General features: G+C 41.2%; 1 protein-coding gene across 1 annotated transcript in view; it reads left to right on the top strand.

Annotated features, from left to right (window-relative positions):
* Positions 1-19329, top strand: part of GLRA2 (glycine receptor alpha 2) — a 215602-nt gene extending 196273 nt beyond the window's left edge. Inside the window, exon 9 of the mRNA XM_014607769.3 lies at positions 17841-19329. Coding sequence (XP_014463255.1) covers positions 17841-18119 — 279 coding nt within the window. The 3' untranslated portion in view covers positions 18120-19329. The remainder of the gene's footprint in view (positions 1-17840) is intronic.
* Positions 19330-27810: the final 8481 nt, after the last annotated feature.

The raw sequence follows: 27810 nt of genomic DNA, 5'->3' as shown, positions 1-27810 counted from the left end.
CTATTCATTGATTTGAGATCTAGGAGGGAATGTTATGATAGAAGGGAAAATCTGTTATGGCAGCAGGCTTGCCCAGCCATAAAAGAGTGATGAAATCAAAGATAAGAAGAAATTTAGAAGAAAGTGAAGAAAGCTCCAAGCTAATAACATATGGCTGCAGAGCTCATTTGATATCCTCCTAATATAGCATAGCAAAAACATCCGTGATTAATCTAGTGAATTGGACATATTTCACTTTCCAATGACTTCACAAGTATCTGCATCAATTAGCTTAGGTAAACAAAATAACCAAACCATAATTCAGTAACTGCAAAATTTAGCTGAAAACATATCAAAATAATTCACTGCCTTAAAATTATAGTGCGTACCTTCTAAAGATGAAACCTACAACTACCTCTGACTTGTGACTAATATGTATTAAAGTTATAGCAAACAACAAAATTGCACTTTTTGTAGAAAACAATGATTAAATTGAGGCTTCCTGACCAGTGATTTAAATCAAATTGATTTAAATCAAATCCAACCTGTTATGGACTAGATTCATCAGAAGGTCCCAGCAACTTTAGACCATCTCAATAAATGCAAGGGTGAACTTGGAGATGATCAAAGAAAAAGGACTATAAAGAGTTTGGGTCTCATTAAAAGAAAGCTTCAAAGATGTAGGATTGATTGGAAGGATTGAAACTATCTGGGTAAAGATAGAGTTGACAGTTTTCAGCATAATGGTGATGCTGAAATAGTGTACATTAATTAAATCACCAAAGGAAAGGGTATACATTGAAAAGAGAAAAGCACCAACAGCTTTGTGGTGTTCCTATTAATAGTGGGAGGAAGAGATACTAATAGAAATGATGGAGACATATGGAAAAGTATGGATAGAATAAGAAAAGGATAAAACAGCAGAAACCCTGGGTAGATGTTAAAAGGAAGGGTGTGACTAATTCTAAAAAGCCACACAGAGGTAGAGTGGAGTGGAGGCTTTAAGGATTGGACAGGGAGAGATCTTGTGTTTTATCTTTGTAAGAGTTTCAAAGAGTAGGATGCAAACAGAAAGAGGTCTGTGAACTTTAGGAAATAACTGCAAATAGTATTTTTAAAGAGCCTAAAGGCAAAGAGAAGATGTGGTGGTAGGTAGAAGTAGATTTGAAAAGCCATGAACACAAGTTAGGAGACAAGCAAACATGGAGTTGTTGGTACAAAGGAACAGGTGAGTAAGTGTGAGAAAAAACAGGGACTTATTTATACCTCTTTAAAAACCAATCTACAATAAATGTTGCTGTGGTGTAGCTACATCAGTATTGTGTCTTTCAGGACAGTACTTAGCTCATAGAGTCACAGTCCTTCTGGCTTGCTGTCCTCTTTGAACCAACTATCTTCCCTTTTTTGACAACCTAGTGAAGCAACTTCAAAAGAAGGGCTAGAGGGGCCTTTGAGCAACGCCTAGCCCATGGCCTGGTAGAAAAGGTATTTTACTGGGAAGCATGAGATATTGCTTCAAATCCCTGTGAGTAAAGCAAGCATGAGAACCTGGATCTATCATACTATGGTCAAGTGCTCTAACTAGTAGAAGATGAGGCTAAGAGATGGAAAGATCCTCCCCTTCCAAGACTTACTAATCATAGGGTTTTTTTCTCCCTCCAACCACACTTTCAAGCACCTAAATATCTGGCTCAGGCAACTTTCATTTATCATAGAGAATGTACAGACACAGTTCTGCAGACAGAAATAAAATCTAATATCTTTCAAAGTGGCCAAAAATGCCTCTTACTTACACAGCTGCATTTGGACAGGTAAGTAGCACTTAAACACATGAAAGTGAAACAGGATTTGTCCCTTTCTCTCCAGAAAGGTCAGTAAAAAACCCTTTCTTTTGTAATCTAAATCCCTTTTGGCAGGTAATGTTTGATCAATCTTGCCAGATAGTCCTATACACCCCCAGGTGACCTGCTACCGTGTTTCTAGCCCACTTGGATAGCTGTTTCTTTTAGGTAACTGCCAACTCTTTGCCCAGAAGTGTTTAGACATTTGACCAAAATGATATCAGTGGGGCTGCGCAAAATGGCTCTTTTCCAATTCTGATTTGGATTTGGACGTTTTGGAGGGGCAGCAATTTGATTTGGTGTTTTGGATCACTATCCTGATTCGATTTGGCCAAATCTGTTTTGGAATTTCAACACTGATTCAGAGATTCGGCCATAGATTATAATGAGGAATCACTAAAATACCTATAACTTTGTCACTTTTTGGCTGATTTGGATGACAACAGCAGGGGTGGTAGCCCCTTCTGAGGCCATGAAGTCTACCAGGTTTCAAGGAGGTAGGTGCAGGGGTTTGTGTGAAACTGCATCTGAAACTATTCAAAGCAAAACTTATGACACGTGTGTGTTAAGTGGTGTGTGTAGGTTGTAGCCATGTTGGTCTAAGGTCATAGGCAGACAAGATTCTTTGGGTCAATCTGATATCTTTTATTAGGCCAACTAAGTAGTTGAAGAAATATATCTTAGTAAGCTTTCGGGTTTAAAAACCCTTCGTCAGACTGAGGAAGCATCTGCAGTTGGTGTGTGCTCTTCCTGGATGGAAGGAATAATAAAGAAGCCAGAGTCTGGGATGCAGGCAAGAAATCCAGTCAGTGAAAATGTAAATTGAGGCATCAGGGGGTGAAAGACAGGCTTGGGGGTGAGGGGGAGAGGTAGGTAGCAGGTAAAAGTGGAGAGGTACCTGAGCAGTCAGGTGTTGCAGATGTTGGGCAGGTTATAGTGTATCATAAATTCACTGTCCATATTGAGTCCATGAGTTTCTGAGCCCTTGATGTCTAGGGGTGACATCCATTACACAGCTCCGTACCTCTCCTACACTGCAGCCCATGCCTCGCAGATGGCATCCCAGGAAGCTCAGCTTACCTGGAGCCTCAGAACTCCACTGCAACCAGCAACCTTCAGGCCTCTCAAAGATCTTGCAAGTCTGGGCTTTCCCTGCCACACTACCAGCAGTCCTACCAGGCCTCCTGACCCTGGCAGGGTGCAGTTTTAGGTCATACCCAGGTCCTCCTTCCCCATAGTCCCTGGCCATACCTCCAAGTTTGTCCTGGCACAGGAGGTCAGCAAAGAGATGTTCTTCCCCTGCTGGCTGGTGATACAGTGAGTGCCGCCTCCAGCTCTGAGAGCGGGGCATTAAATGGCTGTGAAACCAAACCAAATTAAAAAAGGAAATCAGTATGGATGGAGTGAGGAGGGTGGCACTCACTCGGTCTGCACGTGGAGCTTGGGGAACCCCAGCAGTGGGAGGTTCACCTTCAGGAACATCAGCTGCTCCACCAAACCAGGATCCAAGGAGGTGCAGTGGTGTGTCACAACAGCCCCAGCAATTCTGAACACCCTCTCAGTTAGAACACTGGTTGGTGGACAGGACAGGTGTTCCTGGGCAACCCTGGCCAGATCCTGCCAGATGTGGTTGTGGCTTGCCCAACAGGCCAAAGGGTTGCAGAGCAGCGGCTCCACATCCTCGGCAAGATAGGTAGCCACTGAGGCCTCGATGCTACCTGCCTCATGCTGGGGTCTGGTGCCTCTGGACCCCAACATGGAAACCATGCCCTTGGCCCACAATGGCAGCATCAGTGGTGGAGGAGACTGGCTTTCAGATAGAGTGCTGGCACGGGAAAGTGGGTCCCCCTGTTCCAAGTCCCCCCCACCTCTGCCCTTCTACGTCCCTGACTCTCTTCACCAGCACTTCTGTCCAGTGATCAAGGGTTTTGCTGCTGCAGAGGCTCCCCTTCACCCTCAGGTTGCACACGCTTACCAGCATGTGGACCACAATGGATTCAGCCATTTCTTGATGCCCTCCTTCAGCTGCTTCACCAGTGCCTTTGTATATATAACCTTTATCAAATGCCATAAGGGACTATTTCATCTTCTCTGTTGTCTCTGTCTATGTGTTGGACTGAAAGTCCAATAAGTAGTGGCACAACACTAACAATGGAGTTAAATCTTGATGGTCCTTAAAAAGCACCTGATATCTAGGGCGGTGCAAAGCTTCCACAGCCATTTTGTTTTGGAGGTGTTTTGGCACATTTTGACGCCCAAGACACTGAATCCAAATGGGAGACTGAGAAAAAGCTCCAAAACAAAATGAAAGCATCCAGAACATTTTGGAAAATTTTGGAGTTTCAGATCTGGGCTTGCAGGGAAACAGAAACTAAGAGGGAAGAGGAAGATGGGTGGCAAGACTGCTCTGATATTGACATCTGTAGCTGGCTGGTGTCTGTGATTATAGGTTATATACACATCTGGTAACAGTGGCTTGCCCAAGCTAGGAACATTGATCCCCCTGGAACTTCTCCATTTGGTTCTGAAGCTCCCTCACTATGGAGATCACCTGGCTAAGGAGGGCATCGCCAGTGCTGAGGCTCTTGGTGGCTTTAAGGAATGGCTTGAGGACCACCAAGATCTGGGAGATAGTATCCCACTTAGCTTTGTTAAGGAGGCCACTGATCCCAGTCTCCCCGAGCAAGGCCATCTCATGGATGGCCTTCTGTTGCTACACCAGCTTTTTGAGCATCAGGTATGTGGAGTTCTACTGAGTCTCCACATTCTGCATGATTTTGTGCTGTGGGATGCTCAGCTCTGCCTGTTAGTCCCACAGCATTTTGCCCCACTTGATGCTCCAGTGGAAGTAGCCCACCATCTTCCTGCATTTTGAAATGAGCTTGCCAGTTATGACGGCACCCTCACTGGCAGCCCTGTCCCCCTCCAAGGTGTCTCTGACTACAAGGTGGAACTTGTGTGCCACACAACAGATGCCAACAAAATTGGCATCACACACCATCTTGACCATATTGGCCTCATTGTCGGTGACCATGAACACATGGGTGAGCTTGCCCTGCCCAATGAGCCACCACTGCGCCATGCAGTTCATGGGCCCCATGATCTCTATTGCTATGTGGGACTGATACATCACCTCCGCTTGAAGGAGAGCCCACCAATGGCCTGACTGATCACACCAGTGCCCCCTGTGAGGGAGAGGTAGGCATGATCTCCACTCTGACTGCTCCAGATGCCTGAGGTGAAGTGCAAGGCCACCTGCAGACCTGCCTTGCACATGAGGCAGTGCTCCTTGCATGCCTCATACAGGAAGGGCACCACCATCCAATCTGCTAAAAACGGTGCATGCGGGAACTTGGTAGAATGGGGCCACAAGTGCCATGAGCTGCCTGAACCCTGGCCACTCAACTGAGGAGAAGGGCTGGCCATCCAGAGCAAGCACCCCCACAATGCTCTGGGTGACCTCGCTCGCCTTTGCAACACACCCTCCCTTTGTGTCCACCTTTCCCCCACTGGTCCAGGGTGGCCTGCCTTTGATTCTGGAGGATGGGGACTTTGGAACGGGAGGGGGACTTTCCTTTGGGCACACTCCCACTGGTGCCAGGCTGAGGGAGAGCAAGGGCAAGAGGGTGGTGCCTGTTGAGATTCATCAGCATCCCCATGGTGCTGAAGTGTTTTGCCTCCTTGCCCCAGCTGGTCTTGCTTCGGCAGTGCTGGCAGATAGCATATCTGGGATTATCTGCCACCTCAAAATGATCCCACACTACACTACCCCCTTGCTTCTCAGGTGCGGGTTGGAATCCTGGCTTATCCCCCTCCTCAGCAGGCAGAGGCACAACAACAGGAGGAGCTGATTCAGCTGAGCCACTTGCCTGAGCATCCACAACCTCAACCTCCTCCAAAGTGCCTTCCAGAGAAGGAGACCTGGCTCTAGGGGAACTTTGAGAGCTGTGGAGCACAAATTCAGATTTTCCCTCCTTCCCCAGAATTTCCTTTGCTGTGGCGCTCAGGTCCCCTGCTTCAAGACCCAGCTCCTCTGGCAGTGGAAAGCTCAGGCTGAGAACTGAAATTGTGTGGAGGAGACTATCATGCTGGAGCTCTTGGTCATTATAACTGCTGTTAGTGGAGGTGATGCAGGTGCAGAGACTGCTCCCACCTCCTTGCTGCCACTAGCAACAGAAGCCTCATGCCTGGTAGAAAAGAGGCTATATCTAAGTTTGGGGGATGGGGGAACTTACAGGTTTCCCTCTGCCCCCTCTCGTTCCCTTGCCATAAGACCTGGCACCTGCCTTTCCAGCAAACTTTATGTTTAGTGTGCTGGAAAATGTGTTTCTGTGTGTGTATATGTGTAGTGCTTCCTTGCACAGTGATGAGACACTGCCAGGGAAAGAAGCACAGCTTTCTTTTTGTTGAGGGGGGTGTGGGGAATAACAAGAAGAGATAACAGGGTTTTGGGGAAGAAAGATTTGAAAGGGATAAAATAGGGAGGGTAGGCAAGGGTAAGTGGGAAAGGATTGGCTACAACTTGATAGGAAGGGACTACCAAGCTGCAAGCTTCCAGATGCTGCTCTTTGCTGCTACTCATGCTGCAAACACAGACACAGCTGAGAAATGGCAGAAAGGAGTTCATACACAGAGCCTTATATGTTGTTTCTCCATCCCTCCCCAGAGCACTGGGATTGAAAGGGACCTCAGGGACAGATCGCAGACACTGGCCAGCTACAGGTGGCAATATAAGAGCAGTCCTGCCACCGCTTTTCCCCCTCCCTCTTCTTAGTTTCTGTTTCCCTGCAAGCCCAGCTCCAAAACTCCAACATTTTCTAAAATATTCTGGATGCTTTCATTTTGTTTTGGAGCTTTTTCTTGGTCTCCCATTTGGATTCAGTGTTTCAGATGCTGAAACAGACAAAAACACCTTTATAACGAAATGGCTGCTGAAGCTTTGCACAGTCCTAGATATCAGGTGCTTTTTAAGGACCATCAAGATGTAACTCCATTGTTAGTGTTGTGTCACTACTTATTGGACTTTCAGTCCAACATGTAGACAGAGACAACAGAGAATATAAACTCTTAAGAAGAAGTCCCTTATGGTATTTGATAAAGATTATATATACAGAGAATTCATAACCTGAACCTGAAATTTGAAAACTGCAGGTAGACAGATGCCCCAAATTGTTCCACATATCTTTGGGCAAGAGACAGTTATATCAAACAGATATGTACATACTAAGCAATGCATATGGTAAAAAAGAATCAATTATATCAGGAATATAAAACAAGGAAACCTACTGAATTAGAGGGCAGTCTTCATGATTATGGCTAAATTTTATGTGACAGTATGCATTTTTAATGACTTGCAGGAGTTTGTACTTTGCACTTACCAAATGAAAGCAACAATCCTGTGTAAAAGGTTAGCAGATCAAGTTGCAATATCAGCAGGGACCTATTGGCTTTTATTTGATAAATGTCCCTTTTACTATGAATAAATAAAATCAAAGTTTTATAAAATGATCCCTGATAAAAGTAAATCAAAATGAAAAGACAAGAATGCCGTTGTAATAGTAAATTTCTTAAAACCTTCAAGCCATTGGAATGTTTTATATAAAACATAACTATTTAATTTTAGAAGCTGAGTTATAAAATAAAGACAGCTGGCAAAGTCTTTGTTTAGGCCAACTGCATTTCAGAGCTATGTAAAAACAACTAGAGATATCCAAATTGAGATGTGGGCTGCCAAAACAGCTAACTGATGTACAAAACTAAGATGATTTGTCACAGAAGATATGAAAGCACTACTACTTCTGTATTGGAAGCCCAGTGCTTAATGCTCATAATGGGGGAAGGTATTGATTTGTTGATTGGTCTGGGATTTTTTCCTCTTTTACTGAGAATCAAACAAAACTAATGAAATTTGCATGTGAACATTTAAGATTTATGCAGACTTTCCTGACTATTTTAGTTATGGATTTTAAATATTGCAAATTATATTAATAATTTAATTAGATTTGAGAAGTATTTGCATAAATTAACTGCACAAAGTCTATCTAAGCAAGCTGTGGTAATGTCTCTTAAGGCATTTGTGATTTTAGTAAATGTTTTAAAGGAGAGAGTCCTTTAAAGCAAATGGGGAAACAAGTTTTCCTTTCCATTTTACTCATCCCAATAATAGCCGGAGTAAAAGAAGCAACACATATATGTATTTGTTACCTTTGACCAAAGTGATACAGAGTACTTTCAAAAGTCATAGAGGAATTCACTTTATGTCTGCACCATCATTTCCTTCCCTCTTCTCCCTCTCCATCCCAACGTGTGTACGCGCACACACACACACACACACACCCACACACCCCCCCGTATGTTCTGCTTTCTTTTGCTGTTAGCATCTATCAAGCTTTCCCCTTTGCTGATTGATTCACTATTATACCTTCAAAGAAAGTAAAAGTGCATGAAGAAACTCCCCTACTCCCTTTCATGGGCCACCTATATCATAGATCATTGGTGTAGGTCCAAGAACTGCCCTCAGGGCTCTGCTACTTCCCAGCCCATCAGGCCAAGCAGGACAAGGAATAAAATACTTGCTTAAAATACTTAAACCTGGACCAGGTGGAAGCACTGAAGAATTTATTGGGAACAATACAAATGGCTATTATGACATAAGGATCTCCATCAGCAGTTCTGGCCAAAGACCTCCCATTGTCACTCTGCAGCAGTCCAACAATGAAAGTACCCTTGAGTACTTGCATGGTAAGTCTAAGGCAGGGCTGAGACCTTTTAAAGAATGGGCCCAAATGAGGTAGCCATTTCCATCAGAGAGAGCAATTTAGATTCACCAGAAATGTATTCTTCACAGAAGTCAATGAGCAAGGCAAGGAGACTTGAATGCTTTTTTTTTTTTTAAATCATTACACTTAAAATTGTGGGTATTCTTAAGTTTTATTAGTTTTGCTTTCATGAATTTGTGTTTGTGTACCTTTATATGTAGGTAGAGTGCTTAGGAGGTTTTAGATGAAGACAGAGACATTCATGCTAGACCCAGGGAAGTTACACCAGTGTAAAACCAGATGAATTAGACTTATGATCTCTGTCTCCATCTGAAACCCCAGCCAATGGGGGAATCAGACTGGCATCAAGCCCAGATAATCTTTGCTTGTTACCCTACACAAGCACCACCACAACAGCTTCCTCTGAGTCCATGCTGCTCTGACCTCTGCCTCTCTGGCCTGATTTGTGCAGACCATCGCCTCTAGTGCTCTACCTACTTCATTTCAGATCTGATCTCTCTGTTAAAGGATTTTGCTTGTGCATGCTATTTCTTTCAATAATCAGAACTGGTAGTGTAATGGAGGGGAATAACAGGTGCAGTAGCCCTGGGCACTGCCTTTGTTGGAGAGCCAGAAATGGCTAACCATGCCATCACAGTCAGTGCGGATGCCTTGCTGCAGCTCTGATCAGAACTCCTCCACCCAGCTTTGTAAGACTTTGATGGCCCCTTTAATGACTGTCTCACATTTATGTCAGAATGCAGCAATACTTAAACAGTTAAATAATAGCTCTGCAGTCTTTTCAGAACTTCATAAAGTGATTGTTCAATGTGGCAACCTGATCATTATTCTGGTGTAAAAGATGAATAGTCTTTAAATAAAAAGAATTTGAATATGGCCTTTTAGTAGGAGTTGACAGAGACTAAGGCAGGATTCCCACTGATATGCTGACCAATCTCTAGGACTTTCACATAGCATGAAGGTGCACAGGTCCTCTGAATTACCTAAGAAATCCACTGAACCTACTGTTGCATACATCATGGAGTTTAGTAATAACGGTCTACAACTGTTATAATTGTCTTCCCTCCAAATGCCAAAGCTTTCCTTTATCTTATCTAGGATGTAGGTTATTAATATTAGTCCACCAGGGAAAAGTTACAAATTCAGTTACTATCCAGACCAGTGTATGGGACCTATGGCTCTTTTCCCAAGGCACCAATGGTCAGATATCACAGCTGTCCATCCTATTGGCTCCAAAGTCCCCTCTCCTTACCAAACAATATCTTTGTTCAGAAATGAAGGATATGAACCATAGGGGAATAACTTTTTCCATCCTTATCAATTTTTACTGGAGTGTCTTCAATAGATTATGGTGAGTTATTTCAGTGAATGCTAATGGGCCAACAGGAACACCTGAACAGCAGTTCTGAATTGGCTCAATGCTACACTGATTTATTTTTAGCTACCAATACCTTATTAAAATATTTTTTATCCTTGAAAGCCTCAACCTGTTTTTGAGAGAGTCACTGCACTGCATACTATTTGAGCCATTTATAGAAAATACACTGTAGTTAAGAGTCCCACATCAGGACGATGAGTTGTGTGACCCAATGAATCTTCACTATTTCTGATTTCCAGACTTAGCCATATAAACTTAATGTACTAAACTTAATGTACTGTAATCAGTGCTACTGCACAGTAGCACCAGTGCACATCTTTTATGTGATGTTAATGCATGGTAGAATTAGTTCTAGTGTCTCATGTAGACGCACCACCAGTGTAACTTAGAACCGCTATTAAAAACTGAAGTAGCTGGAGTGGTCTTCTATTGACCTGTCTTCCAGCTAAGTATTATCAGACAGCTGTGTACTACATCTCTGTCCCCATCATCTGAAGAGGGAGTGAGCAGGCAGTAAAAAGCCAGTTTGGTGGGCTGGATCAGAATAAGCTTCTACTACCTTTATCATCTCAATTCTATACAAAAAATATGTGATGTGAAAAGTGGCCCCCAGAGTCTTGAAGCTACCTATATTACACTGATGCAGGAAATGTCAATTATCGCTCAGGCAAAAATGGCCTCAAGCTATCCTAGTATCCACAAGAGATTAAATTCCTTGCATTCTAAAGACAAAAAGAGCAATCCAGATGTAGTAGCTTTATATTTTGAAACTTTGAAAAAATAATTCTATACATGCAACAGACACTAAGCCAGATCCTCAAGGGCTGTAATTTAACATAGCTTCTACATTGCCAATAGAACCACATGGATGTACACCAGCTTAGAATCCAACTCCATATGGTAAATGTAATTCAAGTGTTACTTCCTACAGAAGGTAGGACTGCTGAAAATATTAATCAGATCCATATAATTATGAACAAATATACAGTGGGATTTTAAAAAGTACTTTATGTAGGCCCAGGAGCCCTACTTCTGAAAGGCATTTAGTCATCTTAGTCTACATTTATTGGGATGTTCTATCTTCGTACTTATGCATGCAGAAAATGTTTCTAAAAGAAATCTTATGCGGTAGAACTTCATCAACCTAAAATTAATCTTATATGCCCTTGAAATTTAATTAAACCAGATACTCTTCTAAATTGTTCACCATATGCTGGAAAAAGAATTGCGAAATTAAATGAATAAATCACATTGGAGAGGAAATTGAATATGTTGTTTGAAACCAGCTTCTCTCTCATTTCTATCATGGTTAAAACTGAATCAATATTGGCGGTTAGTCATTTAAAACTAGTCTGGACAAAGCGTTGTAGAATACATTGTAGGTAGTGACCTTACGTGCTATAAGAGGAATGGACTAAATGCACTAACATCTTTTGCATTCCTAACTACTATGATTTGATGTTAGTGCCATTAGAGATGACAGAGTATAAATAAATGACTGAGATCCATGTAGTATGCCCATGTAGCTAAAGGAGGTAGAAAACAAGAGAAAATCAATTTTCTTGCAGTGTTCTTATATTCATGTTGCCCACTCAACAGGATCCAAAGACATTAACTTGTTTAGAACAGAAGGTGATCCTGTTCACAACAGAGAAAAAAGAATGGTAAACAAAGAGAAAATTTCCCTCTTAGTTTCCTTCTTGCTTTATAAAAAACTATTATGATCCCTCACCTAAGAACACTATATGACACAAGGATAATACCATATTTACCTGAGTACAAGACAAGATTCTCCCCACCCACTTTTTATTCCCCATGGGGGAAAAAAAGCCCCTCATCTTATAACTGCATACAAGTAAACCTCACTAAATACACTGTCTATCATTAAGCTGCTGGCAAAAGCAGCAGTTCAAACTCAGCAATGCAGAACCAGCTATGAAGTTTAAGTGCAGCCAATACTGAGCATGACTATAAAACACATGGCCCACATTGGGCAAACATACTGATGAGAACCTACCACAAGAATAGATTAATGCAGTCCATCTGAATAAGACATATGGTAGTGTGTATTAAGTGTAGTTCCCCTCACTGCCAACTATTTTTCAAGTCATGGGGAGCTATGACATTGCATGCAGTCCACCCAGAATTACTCTGTTGTTCCCTCTTAGCCTGGTACATACAACTGGTGTAGACCTGCCCTCCATGAGGTGAAACTGAACCAGGTTGCCCTGTGCATTTTTGGGACATCCGAGGACTTGTAACAAGAACACCTGGTTCCATTCATGAGTGTGGGCTAATTGGAACATGAATCCTTTGTGTGGGTTATCTGGAGTACACACACATACTGAGCAGTGCTAAGCACGGAGTCACCATGGCTTGAAATGCTGTCGACTGGTGGGCCCAGCCCAGTGAACAATGTGGTAAATCATGAGCCTTTTGGTTTTGGGCTAATATTATACATAGTTTATACTACATGTAATTGTCTGCCAAAATGCTGCGCAGAAGCAAGTTTATGGAGTACCTGTGCTAAAATTTGCAGCAGTTTAAATAAAGGTAACATGAGTTAATTTTGGATGAACTAAGTGAACAGGTACTACATGCAAATTGCTACAGCCATGTTTCATTTCAAGATTCCTGTTTTTAGATTTGTTCCTCATTTCCATGTGCTCAAAGAGAGTAGGGTCTGACAGTAAGAAGAAGAGCAAGAACTGCCAGGGGGAAAAGTTGAGGGGAAGCAGAAAGCAAAAGGCACCTGACCCCTCAGATTTATTTTCTCTCTTGTAACAGTAGGAAGGGGACAAATTCAAGGCAAACCTCCAATGATTAGATTCTATACCAGGAAATTTATAGAAAATGTACAGATTTTCTATATATAAATCTAATTACTGAGCTGTCTTCTTATAATGAGGGTCATCTCCTATTTGAGTAAATACATTAGGAAATAAATTACCTTGAAAATGTCTAAATTTATCTGTATAACACCCACATATTGCATTTAATTTTCAGAAGAAAAACTAAAAATATTCAACTATATGAAAGTCAGGAAATGAACTGTTATAGGTTACATATATGGGTTCCATTTTGCCATGTATTTCTTTTTCATTTATCACACCCCACAAGTTACTGATCCCCACACAAACATAAGCCCTGACAGATTCCAATGAACTTGCAAATTCTGCTAAATACCTTGTCACACGAGGACATGAAAAAGGAAAGGAAGGCTTATTTATAAAATTGATGTAGATTATGAAGAATGTATTTCTGGGAGATTGGTACAATTCACTTGCATTATCTGATTTTGAATGCTTCTTGGCTGCTGTTCATATGAACCAGTGGTTGATGGTGTGTGCCCATTTTTAGTTCCTCCCAAGAGGAAACCAGGAGTCTAATTAGATGATGTCATTGGTGACAAGAGCAGTGCCCATTTTGGGGCACGGCATTTGAAGAAGAGAGAGTTGAGTAAGAACGATAAAGGGATTGGAAAAGCCAGAAACAATTGAAATAATATAGGTTTGGTTTAGAGAAAAGGAGCTTATTGAGTGTTGGGGGCGGAGCTTGACACAATTTTCAAATATCTGAAAAACTGCTGCAAAAAAACATAGAAATATTGTTTTATCATGCCAGAAGACAGGACATGTGGCAATGGATTTAAACTGGAGCAAAGCAGAGGTTGATTAAATCTTAGGGAAGAAAAAACTCTGAGAAAATCTGTAAGAACACTAGGGCAAAAGAAAATTATGGAGTTTGTTTCACTGAACGTTTTCAAGAAGTGGCTGAGTAGGCATCTGTCTGAGAGTATGCATCTGTATAGGGGATTGGACTAGATGACATTTGAGGTCCTTATTATGTTTTAGCACATCTAGATTGGCCTAGGGCACTGCACTATACTAAGCTAATCTTTTTGCTTTTCTGAAGTTGAAGCTACTTTGATTGTTACATGACATTAAATCTCCATTTTCTGCAATGGTTTCTAGTTTATTGGCTTCTAGCTGGAGCTGAAGGTTGTTTGTTACTGTTGCTGGTTGTTTGTTTAAAATCTATAAAACTGTAAACAGTTTAGGACGAGTCATGAGCAGTCTCTCGATTTGATGATGATCACCACCTCGGCTCACTGATGAGTCTTGAGGTGACTTAAAAGTCCAATGCTTGAGCCATGCATCCATGTGCAGAAATTGCAGGTCTTTCAACAGGACCATAGTCCAGGAATTATCTCCTTTCCCTTCCTCGATTCTCTCTTCTTTGGGTGCATGAGTACTTAAGGCTTTGTCCACACACAAATTTGCATGAGTTTGAGGGTAAATAGATTTAATCAAACCACTGAAAATGTACATAAAGACGCAACAAAGTCAATACAAGAGAATCTGAAAAATTGTTGCACTAGCTTAATTAAATCCATTTAAACACATTTCTGATGTGAGTATGCATGAAAACCAAACTAGCATTAACAGGCTTGAGCTATAACTCTCTCTATAATGAAAAAAGAGAAGGAGCTTTCTCTGTGAAGGTACCTTTTATTTGGAATTCACTCACTCTGTTGTTCTGAAATAGTTCATCAATAGTCTGCTGATGTTCAGGGTACATCATTGTGAAAAAGACATTTGGGGAGGGCTCAGCTATGTGTGGTAAGAGATAAGGGTGGGAAAATAGAAAGGAGAGAGATTTTTACTGTGTTCCCCACAGAAGGGATTGATTTTTTTCATATTTGGTGCCAATTCTCAGTTGTTACTATTTTATAATAATTGATTATATTTAACTCAGAGCATATAACAGCCAGAAGCAACATTCTTTGTGATATCATCAACAGAAATAATGAATTAAATACAAATAGCCCCTCCTCACTTCCTTGTGCTATTGGAGATGAATAATCTACTAAACAATGGGGAATAAAACTCAGTATATCACAAGAACATGTTACTGCTGGCTGAAATAAACAAAAATGTTCATTTCACTGATATTTTAGAAAAATTACCAGTAAAAAATATTTGTTTTAAAGGACCTAGGAGAATTGAGCCTATTCCTAAGCCCTGCTGGCTTCCACAAACAAGGTGTTTCTCTGCCCCTGCAGGGCCCAATTCTGTAGGAGATCTCAAAGTACACTTTTTGAATCAGGGCCCAAAACACTGGTAGAGGGGCTCCCAACCTCTCCCCCCCTCCCCCCCATACACAGGCACAGGAGGGAATTGAAACCAGGTCCCCTACGTCCTGGATGAATGGTCTAGCCACTGAATTTTGTATGTGGAGCTGGGTAGGAGACAGTGTCTCCCCTAACTGCATTTTGAGAGAGACAGCTAGTAGAGGTACCTAATTCTGAGAGAGGGTCTAAGATTGTGAAAATGGGCTGGAAATCCATCCAGCCCATAGGAAGGTGGGATTCAAGACACAGCCTTCTCTTTGGTGTTATCTTTGACTATCTTGGATGGATCCTTGCTTCACCTGCAGGGTTTTACTAATCTTATTGCTGCTCATGTCACTCTCCTCACGGTTTGTAGAAGGTATCAATATGTCTAAAATCAGGGCTTTTGAAGCCTCCTTGTGGCTGGGGCCATTAAAGTTAGACATATCAATTATCAGCATTGTACATGTAGGTCTTTCCATGGACCTAGTCCTGAATCGTCACAGTGAGATCAAAAGCAGGCTTGAAACACTGAACTGCTTTGCTCAATAACATGAAAAAGCAGTGGTGTGAACTGCTAGAAATCTGGAGTCTCCCCAGCCTGTAATCAGCCCAGTAGACCATAGGTACAAACAAGCATTACATTTAGATTGCCGTAATTGAGCTTAGGGTCATTGAAATGGCCGACCATGCAAGCATTCACAGGGTTTAAGTGGAGTGCCCGATCTCATCTTATTAGAACTATCTTTAGACTGGCATGAGTTAACAGTTTAAAATGAGTTAACACAGCCTAACTAATATCTGCACAAGTCTCCAATTGCAGCCTCGGTGCTAGAAAAGGCCTGTCACTCTCCAGAACCCCCAACCCTGACTAGACTCATTCTATTGCCCAACCAACACACCCCTAAACCAGGGAGCCCCCCCCAACAGACCCAACCACCTGCTTCATCCTGTCCCCTCCCCACTCCATGGACCCATCAACCTCCACCCCATCCTGCCAGTCCCCTCTCCCCAGTATCATCAGCTTCCCCCTCTTACTGACTTACCTCCAGCTGCCTGCATGAACTCCTGCATGTGGCAGAATCCAACTCAGATTTAGGCAGCTCAAAGTAAGATGCCTAAACCTGAGTCAGGTTTGCACCCTATACCTTCTCACAAGTAATATAGTACATTATAAATTCTCTCTCTCTCTCTCTCTCTCTCTCTCTCTCTCTCACACACACACACACACACACACACACACACACAGTTCCAAATATTGATAATGCAGCTGTTGAAAATGTGTTGCCTTTTAATCAATCCTCTATTTCTTGGTTGGTATTTTTTCTGCTAAGGGTGGAGACACAAAAACTGCTACAGGCAAAGCAGCTCTGTGCATTGTTGCAGGGATTAGTAATGTCATTGAGTCATGAAAAAGAAACATTGTGTGCCATACTCAGGTCTTGGCAGGTTCATCTTTAAGCCCTTTACTTATTCATAATATCTGGAGAGGAGCAGAATTGTTACTTTTATAGCTTTTCCCAGGAGGACTGAAAACTGTAAATAAATACAATTATAAAAAGAGAAGGAAAGGTTTCACTTTGTTAACAATGGTGAGGATTTAAGATGAAAAAGTGTAAGAGCCCTATAACTGTGCTATCAAGCCTTGTGTTAGTACAATTACACTCCTGATAATGGATACAGCATATGATAGTCTTCACTGTAGAACACCAGGGTCTCAAAGGGCATTAGTTATTGCCTGCGCTCCTTTTATGCTCACTTGATATTACTTCTCAGGAACCATTTCTTTTACTATGGGCTTGTAAGGCATTATTATTTAAGCACAACATAATATATATCAGCTCTAAGGTAAGGGGAAAAAGCTTGATAATACACATGGTGCAGATATGAACTGAAAGAGAGAAAAATAAATGCAATTTTGAACAGGTGTTTTTGTAAGGGAAAAATTATTTAGACTGACTGAGTTAAATCCTCAGCAGGTGTAAATTGGCCCTGCTTCTTAGACTGCAGCAGAGTTAAGCAACTTCATACCAGCTGAGGATCAAGCCCATTGGTTTTTGTAGTCTCTGGCTCTGTGTTGCTATCAGAAAGCTGGAGGTTAGTTCAAGACATGAGCGAGCACTTTAAACTTGCAAGCCTAAGCAGAATTCATTTAAAGTCAATGCTGTAATGTCTGTCAGTCAAAAAAAAAAGTCAACAGTGAAACAAACAACAAAGCAGGTTCACAGTGCTCTTCCAACTCACCATGACTGATTCTGGCCTCAGAGAGAAGAGCCAAATTAAGTTTAAGAACATTTCATCCCAAGGAGAATAAAGGAGAATAGAGTCACTTATTCAGTATTTTTTTCATCGTTCACAGAGCACTGCCAGTACTTATAGCTCACACATTGTCCTATCAGCCTGGTAAAATAGCCATGGAAATATACCAGTACAGAGACAAACTCTTTTCCACCCAGTTATCCTGATGATAAAGCCCTTGATATTTACTCACTGCTCAGAAAATATTATCCACCTTAGGGGGTGGCAAATGAGTAGAATTTTGCAAGGTGGTGTTAAATTAATTCAGGCTTACCTCCTCATGATATTAAAGCACCTAACTCCTATTGATCTTGATCTGGGCCCAATATAGAACCAAAAACTCATCAGCTGATTTGTTAAGGAGATCTGCTATACCTGTCCATGCTACTAACTTATTGCATTCCATCTACTTAATTGGTTTTTCTCTTTCTTCTCTTTTCTATATTCTCCAGGAAGATGATGTTACTCGTGACAGTCGATTCAATTTTGGTGGCTATGGAATGGGTCACTGTTTACAAGTTAAAGATGGCACTGCAGTCAAGGCTACACCTCCCAACCCTCCTCCAGCACCACCAAAAGATTCAGATTCCATCAAAAAGAAATTTGTTGATCGTGCAAAACGGATTGATACAATATCGCGGGCTGCATTCCCACTAGCCTTCCTCATTTTCAACATCTTTTACTGGATAACATACAAAATCATTCGGCATGAGGACATTCACAAGAAATAGGCAACTTTGAGCTTCTGGGACCTTTTAGCCAAAGTGTTTTGCTTTGTAAATAAATGTGAAATGTCTTTCTGTCATTTGGACTGAGAGGTTGTCCCTCCCCCTTCCCTACCATGATGCTGAAGAGAAGAGGAAGGGGAAAAAAAGTAATATCATAAAAAATGTGCTTGACTGAACAAAACAAGATGTTGTAAGACAATGTAATAAGGATCTCCTTATGTACTCTCAGTATTGTTCTTCCATTCTGCATTGATCAGACATTCTTAAAGAAGGCTAAATTTTACCCAACTTTGTCACTAAGTTAGTATGTTAATAAAATATCAACCAACCAACCAACCTAAAACACCAACTATGGGACTGTAGTGGCTACAGTGCAGTGAGATATAAGAGGACCAAACTTTTTCAGGATAATGCTGCCTTTCTATTTGAAACAAGTCTACTGAGCTACATTCCATTGATGTGTCTGTAGTTAGTGGTTCACCAAGAAGTCCTTTTGTGGGTTGTAAATTATTTCTACTAACAGGGGAAAACAAAATTTATACTTGATTATCCTGTGGGTGTGTATTTTAATATTATCTTGCTTTACTAGAAACGTAATTTAGGGGTTGAACTTGTGTATTGTGTAGTTTATTTGATAGCTAACACTCATAGAAACCAGTGAAACTACCCATTTTCTTTTTGTTCAAAGACAGTGCACTTATTTCATTTGATTTCTGATGTTTTTACATGCAACTTGAGGTGCCAAACTGTATTTTTCCTATTGTGCTACCCTGTACCACACTACTTATTAAGATTTCATTTCCTATATGGTGTAGCTCAGTTTAGCATTGACTTTCTATTAACGCTCTCATTTTAGCTGCAATTGATAGCTCTATAGGTAAACACAACATGTTTACAGACCTCGACTTTATATCTTTACTCAAAGTGGCTATCATTTTAAATATCATCAACTAACCTAAGAATTTTAAAACTGTACTGTGATTTTCATAACCTGTTACCTTTTGCTGCCAGAGCTACATGATTCAAATCCTTGCTAAATGTTTTCAAGTTGAAAAAGGTATTTTTGCTTACACTGAAGAGACAACCTGTAAGATAAAACAAAACAACAAGAAACATTAAAATTTTACACTTGCTGTAAAAGGGTTTACTAAAAAAAAAAAGGTATTTGTTCAATTTCAATAAAGCTAAGTGTGCTACTAATTCTCCTTTTTAATTTGTGGTAGTGCTTTCTGAATCACAGGTAGGAAGATTCAGCCACTCCAGCGGCAGACTAAGGAACTTAAAGTAGCAGTTGGCAAACTCCTGGCCTGCCATAGTAAGCCCTAAGTTAGTCTTTTCTGAATTTACAGCACCAACAGAGGGACATTGCAGGACAGGCTAATGGTTAAAGTTATGCCACAAGCATAGTTTAAGTATGATACTCCAGCAGATCTGTCTAGCTGAGCAAACCCTTGATGGCTTTTTTCTGTCAGCCTAAATTAGATCAGCTCTGAGGTGACTTTGGGAAGAAAAGTTCAGCTTCTGAGTTTGGAATGAATTATGGAAAGAGGGAGAAAGACAGCATTCACCTGCCTCCTATACACACATGGGCATACACACCTATAGCCATGGGTCTAGGGACTCTAATCTTATCATGGCTCAGGGGTGTTAAATATATGGCCCATGGGCTGCGCCATTTTACCCAGCCCTCAGATCTCACAGGGGCTGGGAATTTGGGACAAGTAACGGCTGTGTTAATCCTGATGCTGCTGCTTACCACCAGGTCCAGATCCAGCCTAGGAGGCTCCTTGATGTCCGGAGTGCAGTTATGTTTGACACCCCCATCCCAGCTGATCTTAATACTTCTGTACACTTACAACATTTATTAGCAAAGGCTTCACAGACCTTTCTTATGAGAAGCAACTAACTTTTACCAACTTGACAACTAATGAAAATGAAAGGGTGGAAAAGGTCACTGCAGGCAGAGCTGGGGACAGAAATCAGCTCTCTACTAGGATTTAAGTCTCATTAAGTTTACTGCATTGCTATTCAGAGGAAATGGCCTGAATTATGTGGCCACACATTACCTCAGTCCTCTGCCAGTGGACAGGTGACACAGAAAGAGGGTTGAGACTGCTACAGTCCCAATTATCCTTTAGGTCAGATGGTGAAAGCTCACAGGCAGAGATGACAAATTCAGTCTCTACAGCTAACTTGAACAAGAGTATTCTGGCACTTGACTAGACTGTTTGTAATCTTTAGTCCATAGTCTACTCCCAGAGCAGGGAAGAGAATCTAAGAGTTCTATAATCTGGTGCTTTTGTTGTCACACTCTCCCTGTTGCTTCCTTTTCTGTTACTCCTTGATCTGGACTGGTAGAGAGATCTTTATATTTCTAAAGGGCTGGGCTTCAAACCAATTCAAGGAGGGATATACAAGGTTGCCAACCCTCCAGGATTGCCCTGGAGTCTCCAGGAATTGGATACAAATCTCCAGGAGACTGCTGAGAGTCACCCAGGAGATAAATGATAGGGCATTCACAAAAATAAATATAAAATGTTAAATCCAATTTATACAGTACTCCAGTGGGTTTTTTAAAAGTACTAGTAATGTGCATTTTCCTTCCTGATGTGAAGTGTACTCAGTACAGTAGATCGGTCATTACGTCATGTGATGAAATCTCCCAGAATAGATTCAAATAAAGTTGGCAAACTCTATATGTAAAATTAGCATTAGGACTCTGGCATAGTTGTCAAGATGATTTTGCATTTCAGTGTTATAGTTAGAGGGAAATTTGGATATTGTGTCATTTGTTTCATTGCCTTCTTAAGGGAAATATTTTCATTAAAGGGAGTTTTGCCTCTAAGAATCAGGAGGGCCACACATTACAGAGTTTCTATGAAGAAAACTGAAGGCAAAATCCTGGTCTCACTGAAATCGGAGGTTGTTTTAACTTCATTGACTCAGAGAGATTTCTCCTTGACAGCAGTTTTCTTGCTTGCATGCATGCACAATGCAGGAGAAACTACTTACAAAGGAAGGTCCAAACTTGATTGAACAAATGCGTCTTTCCACAAAATAAACTTTAATCTTGAAGGTGAAACAATTGTCTGAGGAGACTAAATACCTCAAGACCTTGGTAAGGAGCCTCAGAGTCTATTGCCTGTATGAATCCAGCCTTAGTCAGTGGGGATTAGAAATTATTCCCATCTAATGGATGGCTGGTGCCCCTGTGAGAGGAGTTTGGTGGATCTGCAACTCCCGCAGCACAAACTCACCAGTATGCTTTGCAGTAATTGGCTATTAGCACTGGCTAAAGAACTTGTTAGAGCAAATTCTGCAAACTGGGACCAAGTCATGCTGGCAAGGTGTGTGGGAAGCTTGGTCTGCTCTTGGTCTGCGTATAAACCAAGCACTCTATTCATTAAGGTTGCACACACTAAATCTGCAGAATGATTTTTTTATATAGACAGAGTTTATATGGAAATTAGTTGTAGATATCCAAATGAGCCAGGTAAATAATTTATGCAAATGTCACAGGTAGCTGCATAAAATCTGACATCTGTTTTAAAGTTTATGTGGGACAGGGGAGAGAGAAAAATAAGGATAATTAGTTCAGTAAAAGTGTACAGATAGCAATCTTGTGTCCTTCACACCAAGGAAAATAAATTAGTATACTGGCCCATTTCATTAAACAGTTTCTGAGAATATAACTGACAGCATAAAGAAAATCTGAACCAAAAAATGGACCCTACTGATAAAATGGAAGGTAACAAGCACATCAAAGAGGTTTTACCTAAACCGATGGCAAAAGAAACAATGGTGCCTCTGCCTCAGGAACTCTCACAGGAAATTGTAGTTCTCACAGAAATGATGTCCCCAAAGTTAGGCCTGATCTCTGGGGATATTAAAACCCTCTGAAAGGATGTTGCTGAGATGAACACTTATACGAGGTTATCTAGGAAATGGAATGAAAAAAAAAAAAGAAAAACTGACACTACAGCAATAAGAAGTGCAAGATTAAATGCTGGAGCAGTTTCAGTCACTACAGGAGAAAAATGGAAGAGGAACAAGAATATTTTGAGAACAGACCCCAAAAGAATAACCACTGCATATTTGGTCTGGTAAAAGAGAGAGGTTGGAAGAAAGACCTAGTATCCCTTTTGCAAAAACTGTTCCCTACCTTTCAAAAACTGCAAGGCACCTTCCTTCAATTGAAACTGAGAACATATGAAAAGTGAAGCCCATGATATTTAAAGTACTCACATTGAATACTAATATGATTATAATGAATGGAGACTACTTAATGGAGCTTAAAGGGAAGGAGCATCAGTCCAGTCTCAAATCCATCTTTTAAAGAATAGACATCAGGTAATATTTTATGTATCCTGCTTTTACACACAAGACTTAAATGGTTCTACTTCATCTTCAGAAGACTGAAAGCAGTTTAGCCAGTCTTTGCTACCCAGTGGGAGCATCTACATGAGATTCTGACTGTGCAGTAGCTGAAAAATATTACGCAGTACCACATCACAGCATGGACAGTGCTAATATGCTACTGTGCAGTACGATTAGGCTACTGTGCAGTAGCATCACCTAAAAGATGCTCACTGGCACTACTGTGCAGTAACTCCAGTTATTGCTCATTTATTATTTGCTAATACAAGTACTAAATAAATGTGCAGTAATGACTGTGCAGTAGCATCTTGTGTAAATGCACCCACTGTTACCTGTACAATTTAAATGCTATTAATTAAGGTGTAAAAATACTTTAGTTTCTTGCTTTTTGTAAAGAGTATTTAGCTAACTAATGAAAAAGGCAGTAGCGTCACTGAGGGGGGCAATTGAGAAACAACCCTGGGCACTGTTTTTGTGGGAGGGCACAAAGAAAGCCACCAGTACAATTGGCAATCTAGCTGCCAACATCATCAACCTAGCTCAAGAAGTTTTACCCTTTAAGTGACCAACAAATATCCTATGCAATGTTGGTTTGAATCCACATTTGCCTTCAGTATGTTGCATGGAGGAGAGCATCAGCTAGACAGGCCTATGACTAGGGAGATGAAAGCCCCACACAACACCTACCCCCCAAGTAGGAAAAGCACTAGGTACAGATGGGCTTCCAAGCTAACATTTTTAAAGAACATTTTGAACAAAACTATTACTAATCCTATACAAAGTATTCATGGACATGTCTAAGAAAGGAACCCCATTTGTTGGTATGAGGTTGACCTTGATTTCATTTAAATAAAGCAAAATGATAAGGCTAGGCATACCTGTGGAGATTTCTGATCAATCTCCTTCCTACAAAAACAGTTAAGAAAGCGTCCAGGAAATTAGCAGAATGACTCAGTGAGGTTGTTCCCATGTGTACCTAAGCACCACATATGGTTTGTAAAAGAGAAGCCTGAGGCAGAAAACACCCACAAAATTCATTTGATGTACAAGGGACAGACTGTCAAGCTCTCCACCTGTAAGCCTTGTACCTTTATGTTGACAAGGCCTCTGACAGATCTGAATAGTTGTATTTGATGGTAGGCTAAGCAAATTTGGATTCAGTCCAGTTTTTGAAAGAGGAATAAAGATCCTGTACAACTCCCTCCTCAAGTCAGCTATAGTGAATAGCATTAGTTCCTGCAAAATGAGACAGGGATGATGTAAGGCTGTGATGCTAGTAAAGCAGCACCCCAAAATTAAAAGTCATATATGGGCCATTTACATTCTGCTACATTACTGAAATGCCTGAATTCAACACCTGCTGGACTGATACCTTTGACCTGGTATCAAGATACTACATCAGTTGGAAATTGCACTGAATTGAAAATCAATACATTGAAAAGACAAGACCCTGCATAATGTTCAATCTACCCTTCTGTACTTGGAAGTAAATTATGTGGGTAGACATAGCAGTGCATGCACAGCTTCTCCAACATTAGTATACCACTTGAATATAGATCACAACATAACAGAAACAATGATATAGAAATATGGCTGCAGCTATCCTTGTACTATAAATAAGATGAAAATATTTCTGAAAAATATTTATAAGATAGGATCAGGGCTGAAGAAATTTCCTGCTGAACTTTTCAAAACCACTGTAATTAATGTCATGCTTTTTATAGACTAAAAACTTTTCCCATAAGATTTTGAAAACAGAAACAGAAAAGAACAGGTAACTAAAATATTCTTACAAGATTCACGCTCCTTTCCATTTTTGCTTTCTCACAAAAGGGTTATTTTAAAGTCAGTAATATACCCCAGTTGGGCTGACAATAAAAGAGATTTTTATTGCATCATTTGGATTACTAAATACATTTCCCTACTCAACAGCACTACCAAACTTCACTACAGTAGAGACCCAATTTTCTCCACCATCAGGGCTGTGCTGCAGTTCATTGAGATTATTTCCATCTAGTCAGTTTGCTCCAAAATAGACAAGTCCACACTTTCCAATTAAATTTCTAGAGATTGTTTCTACAGATTACCAGCCAAACATGTTTAAAGAATAAAACATGCATATTTACCAAATAAGTATCATATTTTCTCCTTCCTTCACTCACTGTATCAATTGTTATGCAAGTATACTGATACTCTTATATGAAAGCACTTGGACATAGTTTAAAGCAGGGTTGTCCAACTCATAGCCCGTTGACCATATGTGGCCCATATGGTCCATAGCCCTATATGAGGGGTTAATCTGTGGCTTTTGGGCCACAGCTGTCACTCCTTCCATTGCTCTGCCTGCAGAAGTTTGACATCCCTAGTTTTAAGGATAAAAGCTGTGTGGTAGAGGTGGGCTGGGAATAAAGAGACCTGGGTCTCCATTCTTGTTCTACTACTGACTCACTATGTAATCTCAGGCAAGTCACTTCATTTCTTGGTGCTTTGTCCTTTTCTCCCTGATCCAGTATTTCCTATTTCAAGGCTGTCTAACTTCTGAGTGACTGAGGGCTGCAGGCCCCCTAGCCACAGGCCATGCAGGCCACACAACTGTACCATATGCACCCACCTCACCGTGGGCACCTCCCCCATTATATCATACAAGCCACTCCTGCTATGGTGCACCAGTGCTTCTGGGTGCCCCCAGGGCTCCCACATTACAGGCTTCCTCAGTCCTGTGGACCACACTGCACTGCCTTGCCCCCAGGGGCGGTGGGAGGAGGCAGAAGCTGGAGGAGAAAGAAATAGTGCAGAGATGCCAGTGCTGGCAGTAGGATGGTGATGTTGGGAGTGGTACCTGGACTGAGAGCCTAACAGCCACAAGTTATCTATCCCCTCGGCCAGTTAGACACCCCCAGCCTATTTAATCTATAAGCAATTTAGGACAGAGACCATCTCTTCCTGTGTATGTGGTCTCATACAATAAGGTCATTATTGTGGGTGGGATCACTTGACACCATTCTAATACAACAATAGTTTATTCTCTAACAGCCCAGTCCAAAGATCACTGCAAACAATGAAAGAGTGTAATTGATTCCAGCTGTATTTGGATCAATTCCTGCTAAAGGGCTACTTTAAGTATACAAATGGCTTAGCAAAGAAATGAATAGGTGGATCAGTTCTATTAAATCACCTCTGGATCTACCATAATGGAGAAATGAGAACAGGAACTCAAAGTTAATATCTAATAATAATTGAGGAAACATTTAACAATAAGTCAAGTTTACTTCCAGTTCCTCGAACTTGTTTCCACTACAGCAAGAACCAAATTGGTGTTATTCACTCTATTACAAAAGTGCTTAAGGCTAAATTAACAAAGTACAGTAAATGTTAACAATGACTACAGCAATACACACGTTTATCTCATGCTATCCTATAGATGATGCTTTTCTGACAAACTGTATAAGGCTTTTACTAGTGTTTGAGTTACTATGTAACCCAGTCCAAAACTGCCTTTTCAAGTTTGCTAAAAGAACTAAACCTCACTTGCAGCACTATCAAGGATACTGGCAAAAACATGTCATCCTAAGAAGATGAAAGTTGGAAGCCTCTCCTATAGATGACTGGGAAGAAATAACTGAAAAAAAACTATAGCAGCACAAGGGGGGCATATGGAAGAGCTAGGTATCTCAGTACTTTATCTAATATAATTAAAGGGTAATACAAGCAACCTCTTGATTTAAGCATGTCTTATGGAAATCAAAGTTTTATCAGTTGGGCCAATGTTGAGATTTTTTTGGAAATTCCATCTATATCCTTTTCCCCAAAGCATCTCTAATTTCACTACTACCATCAATCCTAACCTCTCTTTATGGCTCTTCGGCTCATCACTGCAGAACAATCTCAATATGCCACTGGAAATTATTACTGAAAGTTATAACAAAACTCTAGAGCTCTCTTTCCTCTATTCTTGTTACAAGAAAAATGAAGAAGGATATCATTATGAATGAATAAAGAAAAAAATCAAGGTGGTGGTGTTATTTTCAGCAATGCTAAGAGCATGCATTTGAGATGGTGATCCTATTGTATTACATGCTGAATTGGCGCTCAAGCTGTAAGCAAATGTTTTATTTGCAGCAGTCCTGGGTTTTGACTCAAAACAAAACAGGAATGACACAGCCCTTTACACTTGCAGCCCTTCTGAGCTGCATTGCTGTTCCTCCGCCAGTATGTGGCCAGGGAGAACACATAGCTTTATAGAATGGTGATGAATGGTGCAGGGAAGAATGAGGAAAATGGGTGTTTTCCTGAGGAAACAAGTTTTAAAGATCATGACATCAGATCTGAAACCAAGTTCATTGTTTATCAAGAAGTTGTGATTCCCACCTTACTGTATGGAGTGGAGATGTGGACAACACACAGGAGTCACCTCAAATACCATCTGCCTGAGGAAGATTCAGTGGAAAGATAGATGCACCAACATCAGTGCCCTTGAAAGCAAACACCGCAAGCATCAAAAGGATGATCATGCAACATCAGCTTTGCTGGGCTGGCCATGTCATCCAGATGTTCAACTCCAGAATCTCATAGCAAGTCTTATTATCCCAGCTTAGTCAAGGTGTACACTCAAGAGGAGGGCAGAGAAAGCACTTCAAGGACATCCTCAAGGCCAACTTGAAAAAATGTAACATGAGCATCAACTCATGGGAGACTATTGCCCAGGACTGCCCCAAATGGAGGAACTCTCTGCTGCAAGTATCTTAGTACTTTGTAAACTTCTGATGACAACAGGAGACAGAAAAGTCAGAATGGCAGAAATAGTGTGCCGCGGACCAAATCAACAATCCAGTGCTATCCACCATGCATGGAAACATGTGTCTAACTTGCACATTGATCCCAGATCAGCCTCATCAGCCATCTTTGGGCCCACAGATAAGAAAATCATCCTTGACTTCAAGGGATTGCCAAAGAAGAACAGCCTGATAGCCTTGTTCCTGGAATGACTGGTAATTAAGTTAAATGAACTGCAATTAATTCACAGACACACACACTGACATCTAGATGAGTAATAGCATATTTTATTTGGCATACTGCACAAGTACTTGAAGTGGGACAATAGGCAGAATCCCCCAGTGACCAGTCAGTAACCAGGGGCCGGGGGTCCCCCTGCAGCTGATCTCACTCATCAGCTTCCGCAAGTGGCCACAGCATTCCCAGAAGTGACCACGGCATTTTCAGAAGTGGCCGCGGCACTCCCACTCCCCAGCCAGTGCTCTCAGGGGGGTACCGGCACTCCCATCAACCCCGTCACCTAAGCCAGGAGCACGGCCTGTCA

This window comes from Alligator mississippiensis, chromosome 1 (genome assembly GCF_030867095.1).
Source record: "Alligator mississippiensis isolate rAllMis1 chromosome 1, rAllMis1, whole genome shotgun sequence".
In the NCBI taxonomy this organism is placed as follows: Eukaryota; Metazoa; Chordata; order Crocodylia; family Alligatoridae; genus Alligator; species Alligator mississippiensis.
This window is presented reverse-complemented; position numbering and strand designations above follow the sequence as displayed.